Source organism: Oncorhynchus keta, chromosome 15, assembly GCF_023373465.1.
Source record: "Oncorhynchus keta strain PuntledgeMale-10-30-2019 chromosome 15, Oket_V2, whole genome shotgun sequence".
NCBI lineage: Eukaryota > Metazoa > Chordata > Actinopteri > Salmoniformes > Salmonidae > Oncorhynchus > Oncorhynchus keta.
This window is the reverse complement of record NC_068435.1, coordinates 14,013,363-14,034,273: the sequence shown is the minus strand read 5'-3', so window position 1 is coordinate 14,034,273 and position 20,911 is coordinate 14,013,363. Positions and strand designations below refer to the sequence as shown.

Sequence of the window (20,911 nt, the reverse complement as noted above, 5' to 3'; positions counted from 1 at the left end):
CCATTTGCACACACTGTATATAGACTATCTTTTTTATTGTGTTATTGACTGTATGCTTGTTTATTCCATGTGTAACTCTGTGTTGTTGTTTGTGTCGTACTGCTTTGCTTTATCTTGGCCAGATCGCAGTTGTAAATGAGAACTTGTTCTCAACTGGCCTACCTGGTTAAATAAAGGTGAAATAAGAACAAAATACAAAATTAGAGTACAATCTTTACATTGAGCTAATCAACATGTGTGTTTCCCCAACTGGCAGCCCGCGGGTGGTTTTATTTGGATCCCCAAGTTTTTTGAGCAACATTTTTTTTATTTTTAACAAAAATAAAACCTTCTGTACATAGAAACTTGCTACAATGGTCCAATTTGATACATCTTTAATACTGTTAAACAGAATGTTTCAGTGTAATTTGCCTCGAAGCTAGCATAGAAGTAGTTTAGCTCATCTGGTAGGCTCGTGTCACTGGGCAGTTATTGGTTGTGCTTTCCTTTCTAGTCTGTAATGGTTTGCAAGCCCTGCCACATCCGGTGAGCATCAGAGCTGGTGTTGTACGATTTGATCTTAGTCCTGTATTGACGCTTTGGCTGTTTGATGGTTCGTCGGAGGGCATAGCTGGATTTCTTATAAGCTTCTGGATTAGAGTCCCGCTCATTGAAAGCGACAGCTCTAGCCTTTAGCTCAGTGCAGATGTTGCCTGTAATCCATGGCTTTTGGTTGGGGAATGTACGTACGGTCACTGTGGGGATGATGTCATCAATGCACTTATTGATGAAGGCAATGTGGTGTACTCCTCAATGCCATCGGAGGAACCCCGAAACATATTCCCGTCTGTGCTAGCAAAACAGTCCTGTAGTTTAGCATCTGCTTCATCTGACCACTTTTTTATTGATCTAGTCACTGGTGCTTCCTGCTTTAATTTTTGCTTGTAAGCAGGATTCAGGAGGATAGAATTATGCTAAATGGAGGGCGATGCATCTCTGTGTGTGGAGTAAATGTGGTCCAGAGTTTTTTTTCCCCTCTGGTTGCACATTTAACATGCTGATAGAAATTTGGTAAAACGGATTTAAGTTTCCCTGCATTAAAGTCCCCGGCTACTAGGAGTGCCGCCTCTGGGTGAGCGTTTTTTTGTTTGCTTATGGCGAAATACAGCCCATTCAAGGCTGTCTTAGTGCCACCCTCAGTCTGTGGTGGTATCTAAACAGCTATGAAAAATACAGATGAAACTCTCTAGGTAGATAGTGTGGTCTACACTTTATCGTGAGATACTCTTCCTCAGGTGAGCAATAGCTCGAGATTTCATCAGATATCGTGCACCAGCTGTTATTTACAAAAATACATAGCCCTCCGCCCCTTGTCTTACCAGATGCCCCTTTTCTGTCCTGCCGATACAGCATATAGCGTTCAGCCACGACTCCGTGAAGCATAAGATATTACAGTTTTGAATGTCCCGTTGGTAGTTTAATCTTCCGCGTAGGTCATCTATTTTATTCTCCAAAGATTGCACGTTTGCTAGCAGAATGGATGGAAGTGGAGGTTTATTCGATCGCCTACAAATTTTCAGAAGGCAGTCCGCCCTCTGCGCCCTTTTTCCCACCTCCTCTTCACGCAAATCACGGGGATCTGGGCCTGTTCCCAAGAAAGCAGTATATCATTCGCGTCGGGCTCAGACTCGTTAAAGGAAAAAAAGGATTCTGCCAGTCCGTGGTAAGTAATCGCAGTCCTGATGTCCAGAAGTTATTTTTGGTCATAAGAGACGGTAGCGGCCACATTATGTACAAAATAAGTAAAACAATAAGTTACAAACAACTAAACAAAATAAACGCAAATAAACAAACAAAAAAACACAATCGGTTGGGGACACGTAAAACGTCAGCCTTCTCTGACGCCATTGTTACTCTACTGTATATAAGGGAGATGGAGTTGACAGGTTATAATTGTAACCATGGTGAATTCAATAATGTTTGTAAATCTATCAAAAGTAGAGAACTTTTCAGACCGTGAGTGGTCTTCCCTGAGGGGAATATTTTCCCTTAGAAAATTCCACTAAATGTCATTTTTCCCCCGTTAAATAATGAAACAACTATAAAAATGAAATTTCCCTGCCAGACAAGGATTGTCCCGACTTTCAAGGATCCCTGTATGACAAGAAGTGCTGTTAAAGTACAGTATAATCATTGAAAGGGGAAAGCGATCCAAGAGAGAAAAAAGCATGCTTAATTGTTCATTTATATTCCAAACATTAGCCAACACAAATAAATACGGAATATTTCAGCTAACTGCCTTTGTCAAAGGATGGGCTCACTGCTCTGTGCTGGTTGGAATGCTGTGAAGTGTAACAGTATAACTTTAGACCATCCCCTCGCCCATACCCGGGCGCGAACCAGGGACCCTCTGCACACATCAACAACAGTCATCCACGAAGCATGGTTACCCATCGCTCCACAAAAGCCGCGGCCCTTGCAGAGCAAGGGGAACTACTACTTCAAGGTCTCAGAGCAAGTGACGTCACCAATTGAAACGCTATTTAGCGAGCACCACCGCTAACGAGCTAGCCGTTTCACATCCGTTACAGAAGCAATATCATTTCCAGTCATCTCTGTTTTATGTATGCACAAACCAGTTATAATGTGTAATATTTAGGTCTTCCAAACACAGATTGTGCCCAATAAAGTCCCCATGCAGTGCTCTGGTGGGGCTGAGTTAATAGAAGGTTGTTGTGGTACTTTCAGTGGTGAGATTGACTCACTTTCCCAGGGGCAGACATATCCAGTGTTGATTAATGGACATCTGGAACAACCTTCAGAGCCCAGGTCTACTCCAGCAAATAGGGATTTCTAAAACACCAGAAGGAAAAATGGATTGACGTAGCCGCACACCATTTTGTCTTTCTTGTTGTCGAACCAAATCATATTTTGGACATTGGGTAATTAAGGTGTAATGTGTTATGGTGGCTTTAGAGCCGCAGGGAGGTAACACTCCCCACCTATTAGCCTACTAAAGCCAAAAGCTGTTAAAGAGGGACTGCCCCTAAAACCCAACTAATCCATTTGAAAACGGCCTGTGTGGCATTGATATGAGTCCGAAACATTTATCCTAGTGTCCAAAAATTTACTACATAGTCTAAATAGGATAATTTTGGTATAAAGTTAGTCTAATCCAGTCTCATTCAAAACAGAGTTTAGAACCTGTGAGTGCATCACAATGGATAAATGAAGGTTGGGTTTGGATTACAATTATGTCAACAATTCATGCCCACGTTTGCCTATTAACACATAGTGGCACTGTGTTTTCTGGGAAAGGACTGGGCGAGTTTTCTTTGCATGGCCCAGTGCCCCAGGCGGGCGGAAACCTCTCCTTAGGAGGAACAATTGAATGATTGAAAATGAGCAAACTCTTCTAGAGACAAGACAGGTGTGTTTAGTACTTGCCCTTGCTCAGGAAATAACTACTGTAGTGAAAATGGGCTTTCCATAACCCTCATGAAACTACTCTAGATACACCAGTATAGTTTTGTAATGTTCGGTAGGAAAACAGTAGTGTTTCCAGTAATAATCAGGTAGAGTTTTTACTAATTGATGTTGATAGTAAATAAGTAGTCACAACACTATAGCCAGATTACACAGCTTTTTCACAACAGTAGAAGACAAAACAGGAAGTAGTTGGTTGTTGTTAGCTAGCAACTGTTGACAATCCCAAATGTAATTATCTTCCATCTTCTTTCCTAGTCCTTATACAGGCACCATATATAAATTGTTTTATGAATACCTTCATGTTGTTGATTGGCCGGTAATATAACTTTTTACCATGTCAAAAAGATTGCTAGTCAAATCAGTCTTGTGTTGAGCCTAGCTGTTTGCTAGCCCTATCGAAATGTAGCTATGTAGCCTCTGTTTTTGTTGTGCTAGCTAATAAGTATGTGTGTTTTTATGCAAATGTACAGTATGTTCGTATTGGTATACTTCCCCATACTACTTACCTCTTTTGTACAGGAGGCTGCTAAAGGGAGAACCGCTCATAATAATGGAACAGAGCTAATGGAAAGGCATCAAACACTTGGAAATCATGTGTTTGATGTATTTGGTACCATTCCACTGATTCCGCTCCAGTCATTACCACAAGCCCATCCTCCCCAATTAAGGCGCCACCAACCTCCTGTGTGTTTTGACCTTTTGACAAGGAGGTCCTCGACATAAGACTGGAAGCCATTGTTGGTAAGATTAACATTGTTTATCAAATGTTTTTCTGTGTTAGCCGATGATTGATATGGCTTATAATTGGTTGTCTCTTGTGCTTGCCTTTATTTTCTTAAAAGTTATGTGGTGGAGATATGTGGCTGCAACTAAAAAGAGGATCTGAAGATAGGTAAGTCAAAGCTGAATGAAGGCAAGGCCTCAAAGGGATTAACAAAAAAGTGTAAATATGTCATTTAATATGTGATTAATTTAATAAAGACTGAATGTGCAATTACATTTGTACGAGACTATTATTTCTTGTTTGATGATATAACTACAGTTAGAACCTTGAGGAAATAACATGTGAATAGTCAAACAGTAGTAAATATGTCAGTTTTCAATAGTAATTCAAAAGGGTTTGTGTAGGAAATGAAAGAGGATGTAAGAAGGGCTATATAAATCAATTTGATTTGATTTGAAGAGGATCAGGAGCAATTCAGTAGTTGTCAGTAGTGACAACACTACACACACACAAATGGCAGTAGTAATTCAATAAGGATTGATTAGGCATACAGCAGTAATTCAATAGTGAACATGTAGGAATTGTCTAGGTATGTTTAGGTTTTAAGTAGTTGATACTCAAAAGCTCAGTAGTTACACAGTAGTCATTAATGGACAATTCTGTAGTGATTTGAGTAGGAAATATACAGGGTTCACCAGTAGTGAAACATCCTAATTTATCACTCATTACTACTGAAATTACTACAGAAATCACAACGAGTAGTAAAACCAGTAGGTTTTGTGTAGATCTTCCACAGTAACATATATTTACATGACTTGTTGAAATTAAGCTACTTTCAAGGCAAGGTGTTGTAGAATGAGTGTCTTATGAAACACATTCCAGACACTGTCTTTTGCCATCTTGCCATAACTGATTTGACAGAAATATCAGATAGCTCGATAGCTGCAGCTGGCTATCCTATCACCAGCTAGCTAGCTGCTGTCCGCTTGGCTAAACACAAGGTCAACGAAGGCTTTGGCCTACACGTAGAACTGAATTAGCTGACCATCTTGACATGGCAAGTCAGAGAAGTCCTCAACTTCAAAACTTTGTTGTCTCCATGGCAAAGCTAGCAAAGCTACGGCCCTTGTTTGTTGGGATTGAATGGCAAAGACACACCCAAGAAACACCCACATGAAACCACATCCCCAAGTTAACTCTTGTTTGCCTTCAGTCATGGCCCTAAAGAATGAGCCATCGTGTATTTTCCTTGGACTTCTTTTTTCCACTACACACCCACAGTGTAAACACAAGCAAAGTGTTATTTTACTTTGGGCCAAAATTCTGGTGTTTTACCACCCTTCCTTCACACACAAATACTGTTCTGGGACCCACCTCTCACTGACATCATTTCCCCTCTCCACACAGTGAAACGTTGTCCAAACGTCCCTCAGTCAAGAGCGAATGAAGCTTAGCTTATGGCAAAGTATGTGTAATGTCTCTCAGCAGTATGGGGTATGCGGTCCAAAATCAATGACCACCAGTCTCTACGATTGAACCATTTCAGGGAGCATAATTTTTGTTTAAAAAGGGTGAAATCTATACCTCTACATTGTGTGAATGGTCCTCCATAGTACATCACTGTTCATGCCCTTGACATGCAGTTCTACTGAAAGTAAGTACTGCCACCTAGTGGCTCTGACCAGCTTGGTTCATAATCTTTATTTTATAAAGCCCAGTTGTCACACAATGCTTTATAGATACCCAGTCTAAAACTCCAAAGAGAAAGCAATGCAGATGCAGAAGCACAGTGGCTAGAAAGAACTCCATATGTCATCTAATATAGTAAACTCTTTCTTGTATTTCAATACACATTTTAGAATCGCTCTTGGTTAAGGACTGAAGTGGGTCCTCCTGCTCATATTTACGTTTCACTTGGGGAGAGCCAATTCATATTAACTCAATGATTTTAGCCTCCAGCCCTTGAACCTGCTCTTCCCCCTGTGATTTTACTCACACACCACTAATGTCTCCTGTAGACCTCCATTCTCCCATAGACCTCCACTCTCCCATAGACACTATCTCACATGGACAAACAGTTGAAGTCGGAAGTTTACATACACCTTAGCCAAATACATTTCAACTCAGTTTTTCACACCTCTTGACATTTAATCCAAGTATAAATTCCTGTCTTAGGTCAGTTAGGATCACCACTTTATTTTAAGAATGTGACATGTCAGAATAATAGTAGAGAGAATTATTTATTTCAGCTTTTATTTATTTCATCATATTCCCAGTGGGTCAGAAATGTACATACACTCAATTAGTATTTGGTAGCATTGCCTTTAAATTGTTTAACTTGGGTCAGACGTTTCAGGTAGCCTTCCACAAGCTTCCCACAATCAGTTGGGTGAATTCTGGCCCATTCCTCCTGACAGAGCTCATGTAACTGAGTCAGTTTTGTAGGCCTCCTTGCTCACACACACCTTTTCAGTTCTGCCCTCACATTTTCTATGGGATTTAGGTCAGGGCTTTGTGATGGCCACTCCAATACCTTGACTTTGTTGTCCTTCAGCCATTTTTCCACAACTTTGGAAGTATGCTTGGGGTCATTGTCCATTTGGAAGACCCATTTGCGACCAAGCTTTAACTTTCTGACTGAAGTCTTCAGATGTTGCTTCAATATATCCACATAATTGTCCTCCCTCATGATGCCATCTATTTTGTGAAGTGCACCAGTCTCTCCTGCAGGAAAGCACCCTGGGATTTGCTTTGACCACAAGGAATGTTCAATTCTACTTTCTTCTTCAGATTTTATTGACAGTTGGAAAACAAATTCAACATTGCATTATTTACCATTATTAATTGGGCTGGAGCATGGACCAGTGGCAGGGAAGATCTAAACCTTGTTGATATGCTTCTAGAACTCTTCTAGAACTCTTTGCCCAACTCTTTGAAAACAAATTACAAATATATGAATCATCTCCGGTGGTTTATTAAGCATCTCTTTCATATCTGCCTCCTGAATGCTGTTAAACTTACCTGGAAACATTCCCTTTCCCTCCCATATTGCTGACATGTTCCACCATCTCAACCTCCTGCCAATAATCACACCTCCTAGTTGACTGCTACCTATAATATTCAATGTAGTATTCCTTCAACCTTGTATGCCCCAGTCTCAGCCTAGAAACTATGGTCTCCCTTCTGTCTACCCGAGGACCTCCCTGCCCTCGCATTTCCCTGGATCTTAAAAAGATGTAGGCCCTTTCCCTCCATTTCACACAGGGGCGGACTGGGATCAGAAATCGGCCCAACGCACTGGCCCATTCCGTCCCATAATTTTTTGCCTACCCCATTATAAGCCAAATAATGATTTTGCGCAAAACCCCCAATTTAGACCGGCCAACTGGGCCAAAGATGAATCAGCCCATATAGCTTTTGCCTGAACTGCCCAATGGCCAGTCCGCCCCTGATTCCACATCTCCTGCCAATTCTTAATAACAATCACTTTCCTAAAGTTAGCCACTTGGCCTCTGCTTTACTGGGACAACATTAGTATGTCTAAGACCCACTGGACACACAATGGTTGAATCAATGTTGTTTCCACATCATTACAATGAAATTACGCTGAAACAAAGTGGAATAGACATTGAATTGACATCTGTGCCCAGTGGGGAGCTTTGTTGTTGGCCAAAAAATATCCATCTCTTCATTCCCCTCTACTCCTTGAAATAATCCTTTCAATTCACACATACAGCATGATCTGCCATCTTATATTTCAGACCTGCTTTAGTTTCAATTCAGTCATCCTTGTTGTTTGTATATAGGCCTACACATTACATTTTTGGGGGGTTTCACACTGTGGATACCGGTCATCAAAATTGCTATGAGAAATCTTTTACACACATACACACACAAACTGGTCGTGCTGCTGCTCCAGTTTCAACTGTTCTGCCTGCAGCTATGGAACCCTGACCTGTTCACCGGATGTGCTACCTGACATCAAGAGCGGTAGAGATACTCTGAATGATCGGCTATGAAAAGTCAATTGACATTTACTCCTGAGGTGCTGACATGCTGCACCCTCGACAACCACTGTGATTATTATTATTTGACCATGCTGGTCATTTATGAACATTTGAACATCTTGGCCATGTTCTGTTATAATCTCCACCCGGCACTGTCAGAAGAGGACTGGCCACCCTTCATAGCCTGGTTCCTCTCTAGGTTTCTTCCTAGGTTTTGGCCTTTCTAGGGAGTTCTTCCTAGCCAACGTGCTTCAACACCTGCATTGCTTGCTGTTTGGGGTTTTAGGCCGGGATTCTGTACAGCACTTTGAGATATCAGCTGATGTAAGAAGGGCTATATAAATACATTTGATTTGATTTGAAACAAGGCACAGTGTCAATTCAATACAGCATTTTAATTACAAAGCTAGGCAAAAGGTTTTAGACCAACTGAAAAGCAATATAATAATTAAATTGCTCCATCAAATTACTAGTTCTATTAATTAAATGAATCTTTCTTGTCCTCCATATTTCCGTATTTCCCAGCATTCATTAGGTAGGGAACATGGAGTTATTTCTGGGTCGCACAGCCTGCCTCTGCATCTCGTACATGTTCACATAAGATGATAAGAGGTCATCCATTTTGTAACCCTGAAGAGCAGAGTCAAATAGAGTCGTTGGGGTATGAACATAGAGGCAAAGTCACATCACATTCTGGCTCTTGTGAATAAGTCACATCAATGCAAGTGTTTGTGAAGGTCATTTAGTACACCCTCAACAAACACTACTTTCGATTTACACAAAATTGTAATGTATTGGTTTAAAGAAGGAAACATCTTTAATTTTGCCTCAAAGACATAATGGCCACTCACCAATGAGGTCTCACAAAGTAAAGTGTTCCCTTTGACCAGGTTGCCAATGGTGATGTGGAAGTAGGTGCTCCCGCTGGACCAGTTGGTGATGCGGTTGAACGGGTGCATGACCAGAAACTCCTGAGGTTTAGGTAAAAGTCAAAAGGAAATGTTTGGTTAAACAGAAAAGGTACATACTTTATAGTGCTGATGGTGGCAGAAGCATGATGTTGTCTTAATGTTGTGGTGCAGCATTTGGAGAACAAACGTGAGGGACAATGTTGTTGTCTGAAGAGATAGCATTGTATTGTACACAGCATCTCCTCTCTCTCCATCTTGGTTCGTGCAGGTGATTGTGACCTCCTCAGACCAATTGGCAGTACACCCAGAACATTGTTCTAGGAACCAAAAGGGATCTCAGTTTCAAGGTCTCAGCTTGGAGAGAAGAAGCCTCGTGAGGTATTGGTCGGTCACATGTAGGAACCAAATGTTAATGATGAATAATGTAAATCATGCAAATATAACTTCTCTGTGTAAGCAGTATATTAGAGAACTAACGGGACTGCCCCGGGAGAGCTCCCAACCGACGTGTACTATGGTGCATTAAGTTGTTGGATTCTCCCCAGCTTGCTGATAATACAGAATGGTTACTTTAAGTTTGACTTTGAGTCCCTGGTGGTAATTTCCATGGCACACATGTAAGCGTTCATATTTTTAGGAAACTGCACCTGATGTCAGCATAATTATATGACAATCTGTCAGTAAATGTACTATACATTAAAGTAAAATACTCTAAATGTTGATCAAATCAAAATAATCATATAAAAAACAATGGTACGTTTACCTTTGTTTTGGGGTTGATGAAGTTGACTCCTTGCTTGCTGATTGCAATCTGGATGATACTTGGGTAACTCGGCTCAGAGGTTTGCTGTGAAGGAAGAGCATACAGAAATTCACCAATGGGATGGTTGGTGTCTGTAGGTATCATTTTTGTATCGACTTGAGCTGTCTGCTAACGCACCTTAACTTCGAAGAAAGCACAGCCGAACGTTGGCCAGTGGCAGATGCCTTTTAGAAAGGCCACTTTAGCCTCGTCCAAGGTGATCCCGGCCTGCTTGTTGTAGGAGGTGATGATGTGCTATACAGGAAGAAGAAAACAGAAAGATTCAGAAATGTTGGTATTTCTTTATTTTTATACTATATACAGTTGAAGTCGGAAGTTTACATACACCTTAGCCAAATACATTTGAACTCAGTTTTTCACAATTCCTGACATTTAATCCTAATATAAATTCCCCTTTAATCCTAGATGTCCTGACCGACTTGCCAAAACTATAGTTTGTTAACAAGATATTTGTGGAGTGGTTGAAAAACGAGTTTTAATGACTCCAACCTAAGTGTATGTAAACTTCCGCCCAAATCTTTTATCATAATGGTGCGCTATTAATTTACTAAGAACACTGTTTGGGTAGTGGCTGAATAACTTGTCTTGAGATCATGATGGCAGTTCTAATTGCAGAAATTATGCTTTATTGGAATGAGCCATCTGCTTCGTAATGGAGAGAGCAAGAGATGTCTGCCAAATATCATATAAAGCTCAATAATATGAGAAGGACTGACAGTGTACCATAGGTGTCTGTTATCTCCTCCTCATCCTCCTCATCCTCCTCCTCCTTACCTTCTTCCAGTCCTCTGGGGACATGGTTTTCATCTCGTCAGCTGGCACCAGCTCCTTCAGCATCCTGGGAATCATAACAAACTGGGACCTGTCCGTGTCCACCTTGACCCGGAACAGCAGGCCAGCCAGGCTGGTCATTTCCTCCTTGGTACACTTGTGGTAGCCACGCAGGTACTTGGGCAACTCCTGAGAGGAGAGGTTTGTGTATGAGTTATGAGTAACTGGGTTCTGGGTTCATCCCGCTTACTCACTATTTACAGCGGTTTGAATAACAGGTTGAGATGTGTAACTCTTTAGCGTAATCATTACCCATTGACACACGCCGATGGGGGATCTGAATGATGAATAAAAACTAAATCTACTACTAGAAATGTACAGTAGTCTGTGTGTGTGCCTGTCTGTCTGTGTCTTTCATGCCCGACCTGTGGGAAATGGAAAGTGAGGTCAGCGGTCAGGTCTCTTCCTGGGGTCACGTTGAACCACAGCTTCCTCATGAATATAACCAGGTAGGGCATGGTGGCTGGACCTCCTGAAACACAAATGTTCATCAGTCCTTATAGCATAGCATAGTATAGTTTAGTATAGCATAGCTTAGTATGGCATAGTGTAGCATAACATAAGTTTCATCCACTGACAACTTGGTGGGACTACTTTGACCTTTTGCTAAACATTATATGATGTTTTTGACTATTTTAGGGCTACTATGTACATATAAGGACAATATGGTGGATGCTAGATGTTATTGTACAGTGGTTCTTCCTTTAAAAGTCGTGGCATACTGCAGCACAGCTGGCGAGGTGCCATAGAGTTCTATGGCACGTTATTTAAGTATCAGCCATTGTTGCCTGAATGACGCAATCTGCCACCATCTGCCACCATCTGCCACCATCTGCCACCATCTGCCACCATCTGCCACCATCTGCCACCATCTGCCACCATCTACCACAAACGGTTGCAGCATGAGCTCAAAACTTTATCTGTTAAATTCAGGACTGCGCCTTACCCTCTGTTTTACCTCCTTTCTTCGCCTCTCTGGCTCTCTTCGTTTTCTTAGGTTGGTCTGTCGTCTCCCTCAAACTGTCAAAGAAGTAGTTTTGGTCGTGTAAGCTCACCACCTGAAAGCAACAAGGAGAGAGAAAAAATAAACATACATTCACTTGCACTACCCGAACTAAACCAGTTAAATGAGCTTGAATTGAACCTTGTTTGGCGTTTTCATGAAGAGACTGTAACCGTCAGCTGAGGCCAGAATGAGCTTGTAGGCAATGCTACGAACAAGGTCACGAATCCTAGACGTTGATGTCACCTCGAAGAGCTAAATAAAGAATTGACACATTTCATTTATTTCATTAAATTTATTTCACACGGACAATGAGCATAATTAATCAACATTTCTGTGTTATTATATTTCTGTAGATTTAGTGACCATAAGTATCAGTGGTCATAGGGATCAGTGACCATAGGTATCCGTAGGGGTCAGTGATCATATGGATCATAGGGATCAGTGATCATAGGGATCAGTGATCATAGGGATCATAAGGGTCAATGATCATAATAATCATAGTTATCAGTGATCATAGTGATCATATGAGGCAAAGAAGAAGCTATCTACCTCAGCTCTGTTGTTAGGGAAGTGGACTTTATGGAAGATCTGGTTGCTGTCCTGTTGAATGGCGTCAACCTCCACCTGATGGGGAGGCAGCTTCCTGGGCTCCATACTACAACAAGAGGACAGTATAGCGTTCATTTCCCCCCAATCATTTTAGTATTTAACATCTCAATACCATATTTTGTAGCGTCCTCAGGACAGCTCCAGCAACCTCATCCAAGATATTCAGATTGAGACCTCTTGGTGTCATGGCTTTGGTGTTGGATTTGTAGGGACATTTAGTTCAAGACCTTTTCCCACTGCCTCCCAAATTCACTACAGTGTGCTTTGGAGCCCCACCTGACTAGCATTTGTAGCCGTTGCAGGCAGTCTGCAGCCAGGGGCTCTCTGGGCCGTGACTCTAGGAAACGCTGGGTGTACCTCAGCAAGATCTGACTGGGGGGGAAGAGGCCGGTACACAGCCAAAGGAGCTGCCAACCATAGTCTACACTCATTCTGTGAGAGGGAGGAGGAGAGAGGGAAGGTGAGATGGATATAATAGAGAGTAGAGAGAGATTAGAGTGAGGGGGGGAAGAGAGTAGAGCGAGAGAGGGAGAGAGGAGAGAGGAGGAGAGAGAGAGTAGAGCGAGGGAGAGAGAGAGGGCCGGGGGGAGAGTAGAGAGAGGGGGGAAGAGAGTAGAGGGGAGAAGAGAGTAGAGAGAAGGGGGGAAGAGAGTAGAGAGAGGGAGGAGAGAGTAGAGAGAGGGGGAGAGTAAGAGAGAGAGGGGAGAGAGAGAGAGAGAGGGGAGAGAGTGAGAGAGAGAGGGGAGAGAGTGAGAGAGAGAGGGGAGAGTATTATAATAAAAATATAATTATAATTAAAAATAGAACATCAGACATATACTGTACATCTCTGTGGTTATTTCCTAGTAATACATGAGAAATAGCTGACATGGCAGTAGATTACCACACATACCTGCTGTTGTTACTGGTCATCTGCCTCATGATCTGGCAGTAGACCTCGTCCTGTAAAGGTACATGCTGAGTGGCCGCGCCAAAGATCTGGTCAGTCAGCTCTATGGGCTGGCGCACCTGTTTGATGGGGTAATCTCCCATGTACTTTAGGATAGGTGAGGGAAAGGCTAAAGACAATAGCAAACGTTTAGAAAACTCCACTTGGAGAGACATATTTATTAGGATAAGTCGGTAACTGCTACGCCATTGTAAAAAAAGTATTTTTATTTATCGTTTAAAGGTCTCCAGTAACAAAAAGTCCAGGTGTAATCCCTTCCTAGTGTCTTCAACACCTATTAAAAATCTTCCTTGTTGTTATCCAGTGTTCGCCTCAATATCAATATGAACATCAACCGTACATTAAAGTGGAAGTTCAGGATTTTACAACTTGATGTTAGATGGTTTCTCAACCTGAAAGTAGCTAAAGTTGGCTAAAGTTAACTGAAGTTTGTAGTGGCCGTTTAAAGAAAACCCTAACCAGTTTGTCGTAGCTCGTAGACTACTTCAGGGCGAGGAACCATCTAACATCAAGTTGTAAAATCCTGTACTTTCCCTTGAACAAATAAAGTATTTGAGTAAAGGATATCAGTGAAGGAGATGCAGGCCAGATGGCTGAGGTCGGTGTTGCCCACCAGACTCTTCAGTAGAGGCTGTTTAATGGGTTCTTTGGAGGCAGCCCAAAGTTTCTCCCTGCCTCTGGCCTGCGCCCCGCGGCCCCCTTCTTTACCAGGCTGCCTAAGGGAAACCAAGGAAATAGCTAAGGTTAACTTGCTGTCTTGAGAATAGTATAACCAGAAAACATACTGTTAACCCTGCAAACTGTAGTAGTGAGATAACTGGTCAGATTACTGTCACATTGGAATCCTCCTTTGTTAAATCGATGATTCATTTACAAATGTTTGTGGTAAATATTAAAGTTAAAATGGTTATTGGTGTCGTTGAAATAGTAGTGAGAGTGGATTCTACCTGAAGTAGTCATAGGCAAACTCTTTCAGTGAGACGGGGGACACGGCCTCTTCCCTGGCAGGTGCGTTCTGAGCCAATGTCCTCTGATCTGGGCTCAGATTCAGCAGACTCTTGTGGTTCAACCAAAGAAAAACACAATGTTAAAACGACCACAAGATGGTAGTCTTCCCCTTCCACAATCCCTCGAAGAATAGGGACTTGATGTCGACTTGCCCCACGGTCTAACAATGCTCACAAGTCCGCCCAACATATGGGCAGCATTCCAACTGGTTAGGTGTAAGGAATAAATCCACCAAGGGACCATTACGTTGTTTCCCGTAGGGACAACTATCTGTAACGGAATGCATCCATGTTCACTTATTAGCTTATAAGAATCTTATCATAACTACGGCACTACATCGCAGTGCTAGCTGTGTCACTAAAGATCCTGGTTCGAGTCCATGTTCTGTCGCAGCCGGCCGCAACCGGGAGACCCATGGGGCGGCACACAATTATCACAGTGTTGTCCAGGTTAGGGGAGGGTTTGGCCGCCATTGATGTCTTTGTCCTATCGCGCACTACATGTTTCCTCCTACACATTGGTGTGGCTGGCTTCCGGGTTTAAGCGGGTATTCTGTCAAGAAGCAGTGCTGCTTGGCTGGGTTGTGTTTTGGAGGACACATGGCTCTCGACCTTCGCCTCTCCCGAGTCCGTACGGGAGTTGCAGCGATGGGACAAGACTGTAACTACCAATTGGATACCACGAAATCAGAAAGAAAAAGGGGGAAGAAATTAAAAATGTAATCAAATAAAGAATCTTATCATGCACAATCCCATTTGTATCACCCTATTATTTGTACTATGTGTGCACTGTTTAATTAGCCTAGTCCCAGACAACACAAACAGATTTGGGACCAGACTATTATTCTATGACCTATTCTTCTAACCATATGAATTGAAACATCACTCGAGTGAAGTTTTCAATAAGTATTTTAAGTCTAGAACATTCTGTTAGAGTCTAGAACCGTCTTACCAGTGTGGTATCGCTGGGCTTGTCAAGGGTTGGCAGAACCAGGACGGTATCCGTGGAGACGGCGCCGGTGTTCCCGGTGCGCTCGTTAGTGCCTTTGATCCAGCCCCGGTCAGGGGAGTACTCTCCGTCCTTCAGGATGACCAGCATGTCCCCTCGCTTGTAGCTCAGGAACGTGGGGTCGTCTGCAGTTTGAGAGAGAGAGAGAGACACAGAGAGACAGAGAGAGAGAGCGAGAGAGAGAGAGCGAGAGAGAGAGGGCGATAGAGACAGGGCGAGAGAGAGAGCGAGAGAGAGAGAGCGAGAGAGAGAGAGCGAGAGAGAGACAGAGAGAGAGAGAGAGAGAGAGAGACAGACACATTACCATAATCATGTTTATACATGAGTCTCCGTTATGAGGCTTACATCTAATGGTTGTATAAAATGAATGAGTAAAGATGAAACTATTTGTGAAATTATGTAATGTGATTTTAGACTGTTTAATGAAGGAAACTCCAATTCCCATTGGAGTTTAACTAAATCAGAGGACCGCCCATGAGCACAGTTAGGACCCAGCGTCATGGGACAGCCCTTTTCTATGTTCCGAATAAAACCCCACCTGGGTTTTCCCACCTCAGACCAGCTTACCTCGATAACTACGAGAGGGCTAAGGTTTGAGTAGAGACCAGCCTACCTCGATTTCCACGAGAGGGCTAAGGTTTGAGACCAGACCATAAAACCTGAGTATAAGCTAAGGTTGTAATGGTTGTTGAAACTCTAAGACTATCGATACTGACAGAATAAGAACAAGTCTTTGACATTAATTACTAGTCTGCAGCTAGGAATTCGGTATCATTGAACTCAAAGACAGACAACACCGACACATATAACGATATGAATGAATGTTACTCTGAACTATACATTCTAACCACGGCAGAGAGAGAGAGAGAGGGCGGGCAAACTCTCCAACAGAAATGAACTTTTCAACAGAGATCCCGACAACACACTAAGTGTAAATATACATATATTGATTGCAATTATTCTCAAATGAGTGAGCGTTCATGTGCAAAGGATTAGCATTTCAATTGTTATAATTATCAACTTTGTAGTGTCTCATCTCAGTTGACCCCCACTTCCCTTTTGTCCACCAAGCCGCCATGCCGGTTTAGCCCACTAGGGCACATTCCCCTATCATTTCCTTGTAACCATATCTACTGTTTGTTATGCATTTCTGTGAATTACTTAGTTAGTAAATAAAGGATTTAAGACAATTGATGTATGGATGACTCATAGTGAAGACTGGGTTCGTGTGGATAACCAACAATTTACGACGTTTGGAATGAGACTAACGTGAGGTAAATAATAATTAATTAAATCGAAGACTAATTGATCAGATGTTAAAATATCTGAAAGTTATATTAGGAAAATTATAACTTTGTAATCTGAATATTTTCCTTGATGCCCCGACTTCCTAGTTAATTACAGTTACATGGTTAATCAGTTTAATCGCGTAATAATAATTACAGAGAGTTATTTGATAAACAAGTCTTCAGTTTTAATGATGCCAAAGACACGACAAGAGACTTGTCCCGAAGCCACTCTTGCATTGTCTTGGCTTTGTGCTTGGGGCCGTTGTCCTGTTGGAAGGTGAACCTTCGCCACAGTCTGAGGTTCTGAGCAGGTTTTCATCAAGTATCCCTCTGTACTTTGCTCCGTTCACCTTTCCCTCGATCCTTACTAGTCTCCCAGTCCATACCGCTGAAAAACATCTCCACAGCATGATGCTGCCACCACCATGCTTCACCGTAGAGATGGTGCCAGGTTTCCTCTAGGCGTGATGCTTAGCATACAAGCCAAAGAGATCAATCTTCATTTCATCAGACCAGAGAATCTTGTTTATTATGGTCTGAGAGTCTTTAGGTGCCTTTTGGCAAACTCCAAGCGGGATGTCATGTGCCTTTTACTGAGGAATGGCTTCCGTCTGGCCACTCTACCATAAAGGCCTGATTCATGGAGTGCTGCAGAGATGGGAGAACCTTCCAGAAGGACGACCATCTCCACAGAGGAACTCTGGAGCTCTGTCAGAGTGATCATCGGATTCTTGGGTCACCTCAACGAAAAAGGCCCTTCTGCCCCGATTGCTCAGTTAGGCCGGGCGGCCAGCTCTAGGAAGAGTCTTGGTGGTTCCAAACTCTTTCGATTTATGAATGATGGAGGCCATTGTGTTCTTGGGGACCTTCAATGCTACAGAAATGTTTTGGTAACCTTCCTCGCATCTGTGCCTTGACACAATCCTGTCTTGGAGCTCTATGGACAATTCCTTCGACCCCATGGCTTGGTTTTTGCTCTGACATGCACTGTCAACTGTGGGACCTTATACAGACAGGTGTGTGGTTTTCCAAATCATGTCCAATCAATTGAATTTATCACAGGTGGACTCAATTTCGAGTCTCATAGCAAAGGTTGTGAATACTTATGTAAATAAGGTATTTCTGTTGTTTTTTTATATACATTTGCCAAAATGTCTTAACCTGTTTTCACTTTGTCATTGTGTGGTATTGTGTGTAGCTTGATGAGGAAAACATTTTCATTTAATCCATTTCAGATTAAGGCTGAAACAAAATGTGGAAAACGTCAAGGGGTCTGAATACTTTCCGAATGCTCTGTATATAACAGAAACCATATTAGGTCATGCATGATCCCCCAGCCAAAAACACTTACTGTATATGAAGGGTTCTTTTATGATATTGTTTTCTGTTAAACACTGACTACCTATACTACCTGTTGTTATCTGATGGGGACAATTATATTGTTTTCCACTCCAATTTACAGCATTAGAATTCAATGGAAAACATCCAGATTACCCACCCCTCTTAAGCAGTGCTACACAGCATGGCCTTCACCCATCTCATCCAAATGGATGAACCTCAGTTATGAAGTGTCTGTTGATATACTAGTAAGTATTATGAATCTGACAAATTACCCTCTGTAGCTCAGAGATACAAAGCTTAACCCTAGACAAACTTATCCAAAATCAGTGAACCTCAGCTGTAAGGTGAGTTGATCAAGTGTTGTATTGACATATTCTTACCCTGTCTGTTGATGTCCTGCAGGGCCACTGCATAGACGGAGCGCTCCCTCAGGCCCTCCAGGTACCACTGGATCAGGTCAGCCATCTCCCCTGCCTCCACAGACTGCAGTAGGAACTGCCCTCTCAGTGTGGCCAGGCTCACAGACTGACTGTTGCCGATCCTGCCGTCGTCACTGATGAACATATGAAACGTATGTGAAATGTATGTAATAACTTCATGGTGGATTGAATGTCAGTATGATGGAGTATGTGAACCATGACGACTAGTTTCTGGCTATGTATTCTGGGCCCTGTTGGAATACTTAAGAAATGCATCCTTCCTTGTTTCCTTGAGGTAAACAGACCTATAAGTGATTGGATAGCTGTGAGTAAGGTTATCACTCCATTACCTCAAAACCAACCAATTCAGATCAGTGATCACTTCGAAGGGGAGAAGGAAGGATGGATGCATTTCTGAAATATGTAAACAGGTCCTTGGAATAGCCTGTTCATACCTGGACTTGTTCACCCCAGTCACCTCTGGGTAGGGCAGCTCGAGGAGCTTCTTCTCCTTCTCGTCCTGAAAGGAGATCCCATTCCAGTTGATGGCCACAATAAAATTACTTTTGGATAGAGGAGGTCCTGTGAGTATACAAATACCTTAGTTATAAAAATCGTCTTTGACAAATAAAATAAATATTTTGCCTGATTTAAAACCAACTAAAAGCTTCATCATGAAAAATGATAGAAACTTCACTTGGTACATTATGCGGACATATTCCTGTTAGACTTACCTGACATTTGCGTAACCTCGTAGAACTTGGAGAAGAAGATGGGCCATTTCTGACGAGCGTAGTCAACCACGTCCCCCTTCACGCTGTCTGTGCTCCTTCTGCTGTTTATGTAAGGACCCTGTGAGAATGATTAGGATCATTATTATTTGAATAATTTTGTCTGGCATTAACTTTCCTTTATTCTACTTAACTTAACTTTTCAATTTAATTATTTATTTAAATTTGCTTTACTTTACTTGATAGGGATAGCACACTGAATAGCAGGAATTTTAGAACAGAATATACTACAGGTGGTCTGGTCATTACTTCTTGCACCAGTAAGTAGCAGTACCTGTGTATGTGCTGCGGTGACCAGCTGAATCCATTTTCCTTGTGACTTGGTCTCAATAAGTTCAGTAGTGATGCATTCCCCCACCACCTTCTTGGCACTTTCTACACTGTTGGTCGACCCAAACGTCACATAGTAGTACATCGCTGCCAGCTGCACAAAGTCATCCTCCTGGATGACAAAAACAAATAACTGCAAAGTCTGTTTAGGTCCAATTAATAAAGAAAACAGTTTAGTTGTTTAGTTAATAGAATTTCTACTTCAAACATATGCAGTCTTTATATCTTTTCTTTTTTTCAACAATAGTGGTAATTGATTTGTATTATTTTATGATTTCTTACATAGAGTTCAGTGATACATTGTGACTCCTAAGATTCATGCTTGGTTCATGGTCAACCTACCCTCGAGAGTAGTGGAGGCTACTTTCACAATGTCACCTTCAGTGATATGATATCCACATTGTCTGGGTGGGTGGAGTCTTGTACTGTTTTTTACGATTGTGTTTTGCTTTCCATGTATTGTACAATAATGTTTATTTTAATGTGTATATGTGTGCATTGTATTTTGATGTGTATTGTTGTGCTAAACAGGGCTCATCTGGAAAAGAGACCTTGGTCTCAGCTTTAACTCCCTGTCAAAATAAAGGTTCAATCAAATAAATAAAACAACGACGCACCTTCTCAGAATGGTACGCACCTTCTCAGAATGGTACTCACCTTCTCACAATGGTACACACCTTCTCAGAATGGTACTCACCTTCTCAGAATGGTACGCACCTTCTCAGAATGGTACGCACCTTCTCAGAATGGTACGCACCTTCGCAGAATGGTACGCACCTTCGCAGAATGGTACGCACCTTCGCAGAATGGTACGCACCTTCGCAGAATGGTACGCACCTTCGCAGAATGGTACGCACCTTCTCAGAATGGTACGCACCTTCTCAGAATGGTACGCACCTTCTCAGAATGGTACGCACCTTCTCAGAATGGTACGCACCTTCTCAGAATGGTACGCACCTTCTCAGAATGGTACTCACCTTCTCAGAATGGTACTCACCTTCTCAGAATGGTAATCACCTTCTCAGAATGGTACGCACCTTCTCAGAATGGTACACACCTTCTCAGAATTGTACTCACCTTCTCAGAATAGTACGCACCTTCTCAGAATGGTACGCACCTTCTCAGAATGGTACGCACCTTCTCAGAATGGTACTCCCCAGACTTGAGGCCTCTGATGACCTGTCTGTAGATGAGATCTGTGCTGACGGCATCTATCGAGGAATCGTGCCAGGGCGTAAACAACTCCTTGCGGAAGTAGAGTCTCCAGGAGGCGTGCTGCTCCTCCTCGCCCTTCCGCCTCACTTCCTGCTCGCACTGCGAGATAGCGTCCATCACGTGCTTCCCGCCACTGCCTAGGGACCACACCTGGAAACAGCAGTGTCAAAACATGTCAGAGC

General features: G+C 42.4%; 1 protein-coding gene across 2 annotated transcripts in view; it reads right to left on the bottom strand.

The window, feature by feature from the left end:
* Positions 1 to 8,575: 8,575 nt before the first annotated feature.
* The window catches only part of LOC118394461 (unconventional myosin-VIIb-like), a 42,798-nt gene continuing 30,462 nt past the window's right edge, over positions 8,576 to 20,911 (bottom strand). For both annotated transcript variants that reach the window (XM_052463426.1, XM_052463427.1), the window contains exons 31-49: positions 20,652 to 20,879; positions 19,459 to 19,626; positions 19,128 to 19,245; positions 18,849 to 18,975; positions 18,355 to 18,527; positions 15,288 to 15,469; positions 14,276 to 14,385; positions 13,896 to 14,044; positions 13,272 to 13,425; positions 12,656 to 12,811; positions 12,320 to 12,425; positions 11,909 to 12,022; positions 11,711 to 11,822; positions 11,130 to 11,236; positions 10,708 to 10,893; positions 10,051 to 10,167; positions 9,874 to 9,957; positions 9,051 to 9,170; positions 8,576 to 8,829 (exon numbers count right to left, since the gene is read on the bottom strand). In XM_052463426.1, coding sequence (XP_052319386.1) covers positions 8,731 to 8,829; positions 9,051 to 9,170; positions 9,874 to 9,957; positions 10,051 to 10,167; positions 10,708 to 10,893; positions 11,130 to 11,236; positions 11,711 to 11,822; positions 11,909 to 12,022; positions 12,320 to 12,425; positions 12,656 to 12,811; positions 13,272 to 13,425; positions 13,896 to 14,044; positions 14,276 to 14,385; positions 15,288 to 15,469; positions 18,355 to 18,527; positions 18,849 to 18,975; positions 19,128 to 19,245; positions 19,459 to 19,626; positions 20,652 to 20,879 — 2,610 coding nt within the window. In that variant the 3' untranslated portion in view covers positions 8,576 to 8,730. The remainder of the gene's footprint in view (positions 8,830 to 9,050; positions 9,171 to 9,873; positions 9,958 to 10,050; positions 10,168 to 10,707; positions 10,894 to 11,129; positions 11,237 to 11,710; positions 11,823 to 11,908; positions 12,023 to 12,319; positions 12,426 to 12,655; positions 12,812 to 13,271; positions 13,426 to 13,895; positions 14,045 to 14,275; positions 14,386 to 15,287; positions 15,470 to 18,354; positions 18,528 to 18,848; positions 18,976 to 19,127; positions 19,246 to 19,458; positions 19,627 to 20,651; positions 20,880 to 20,911) is intronic.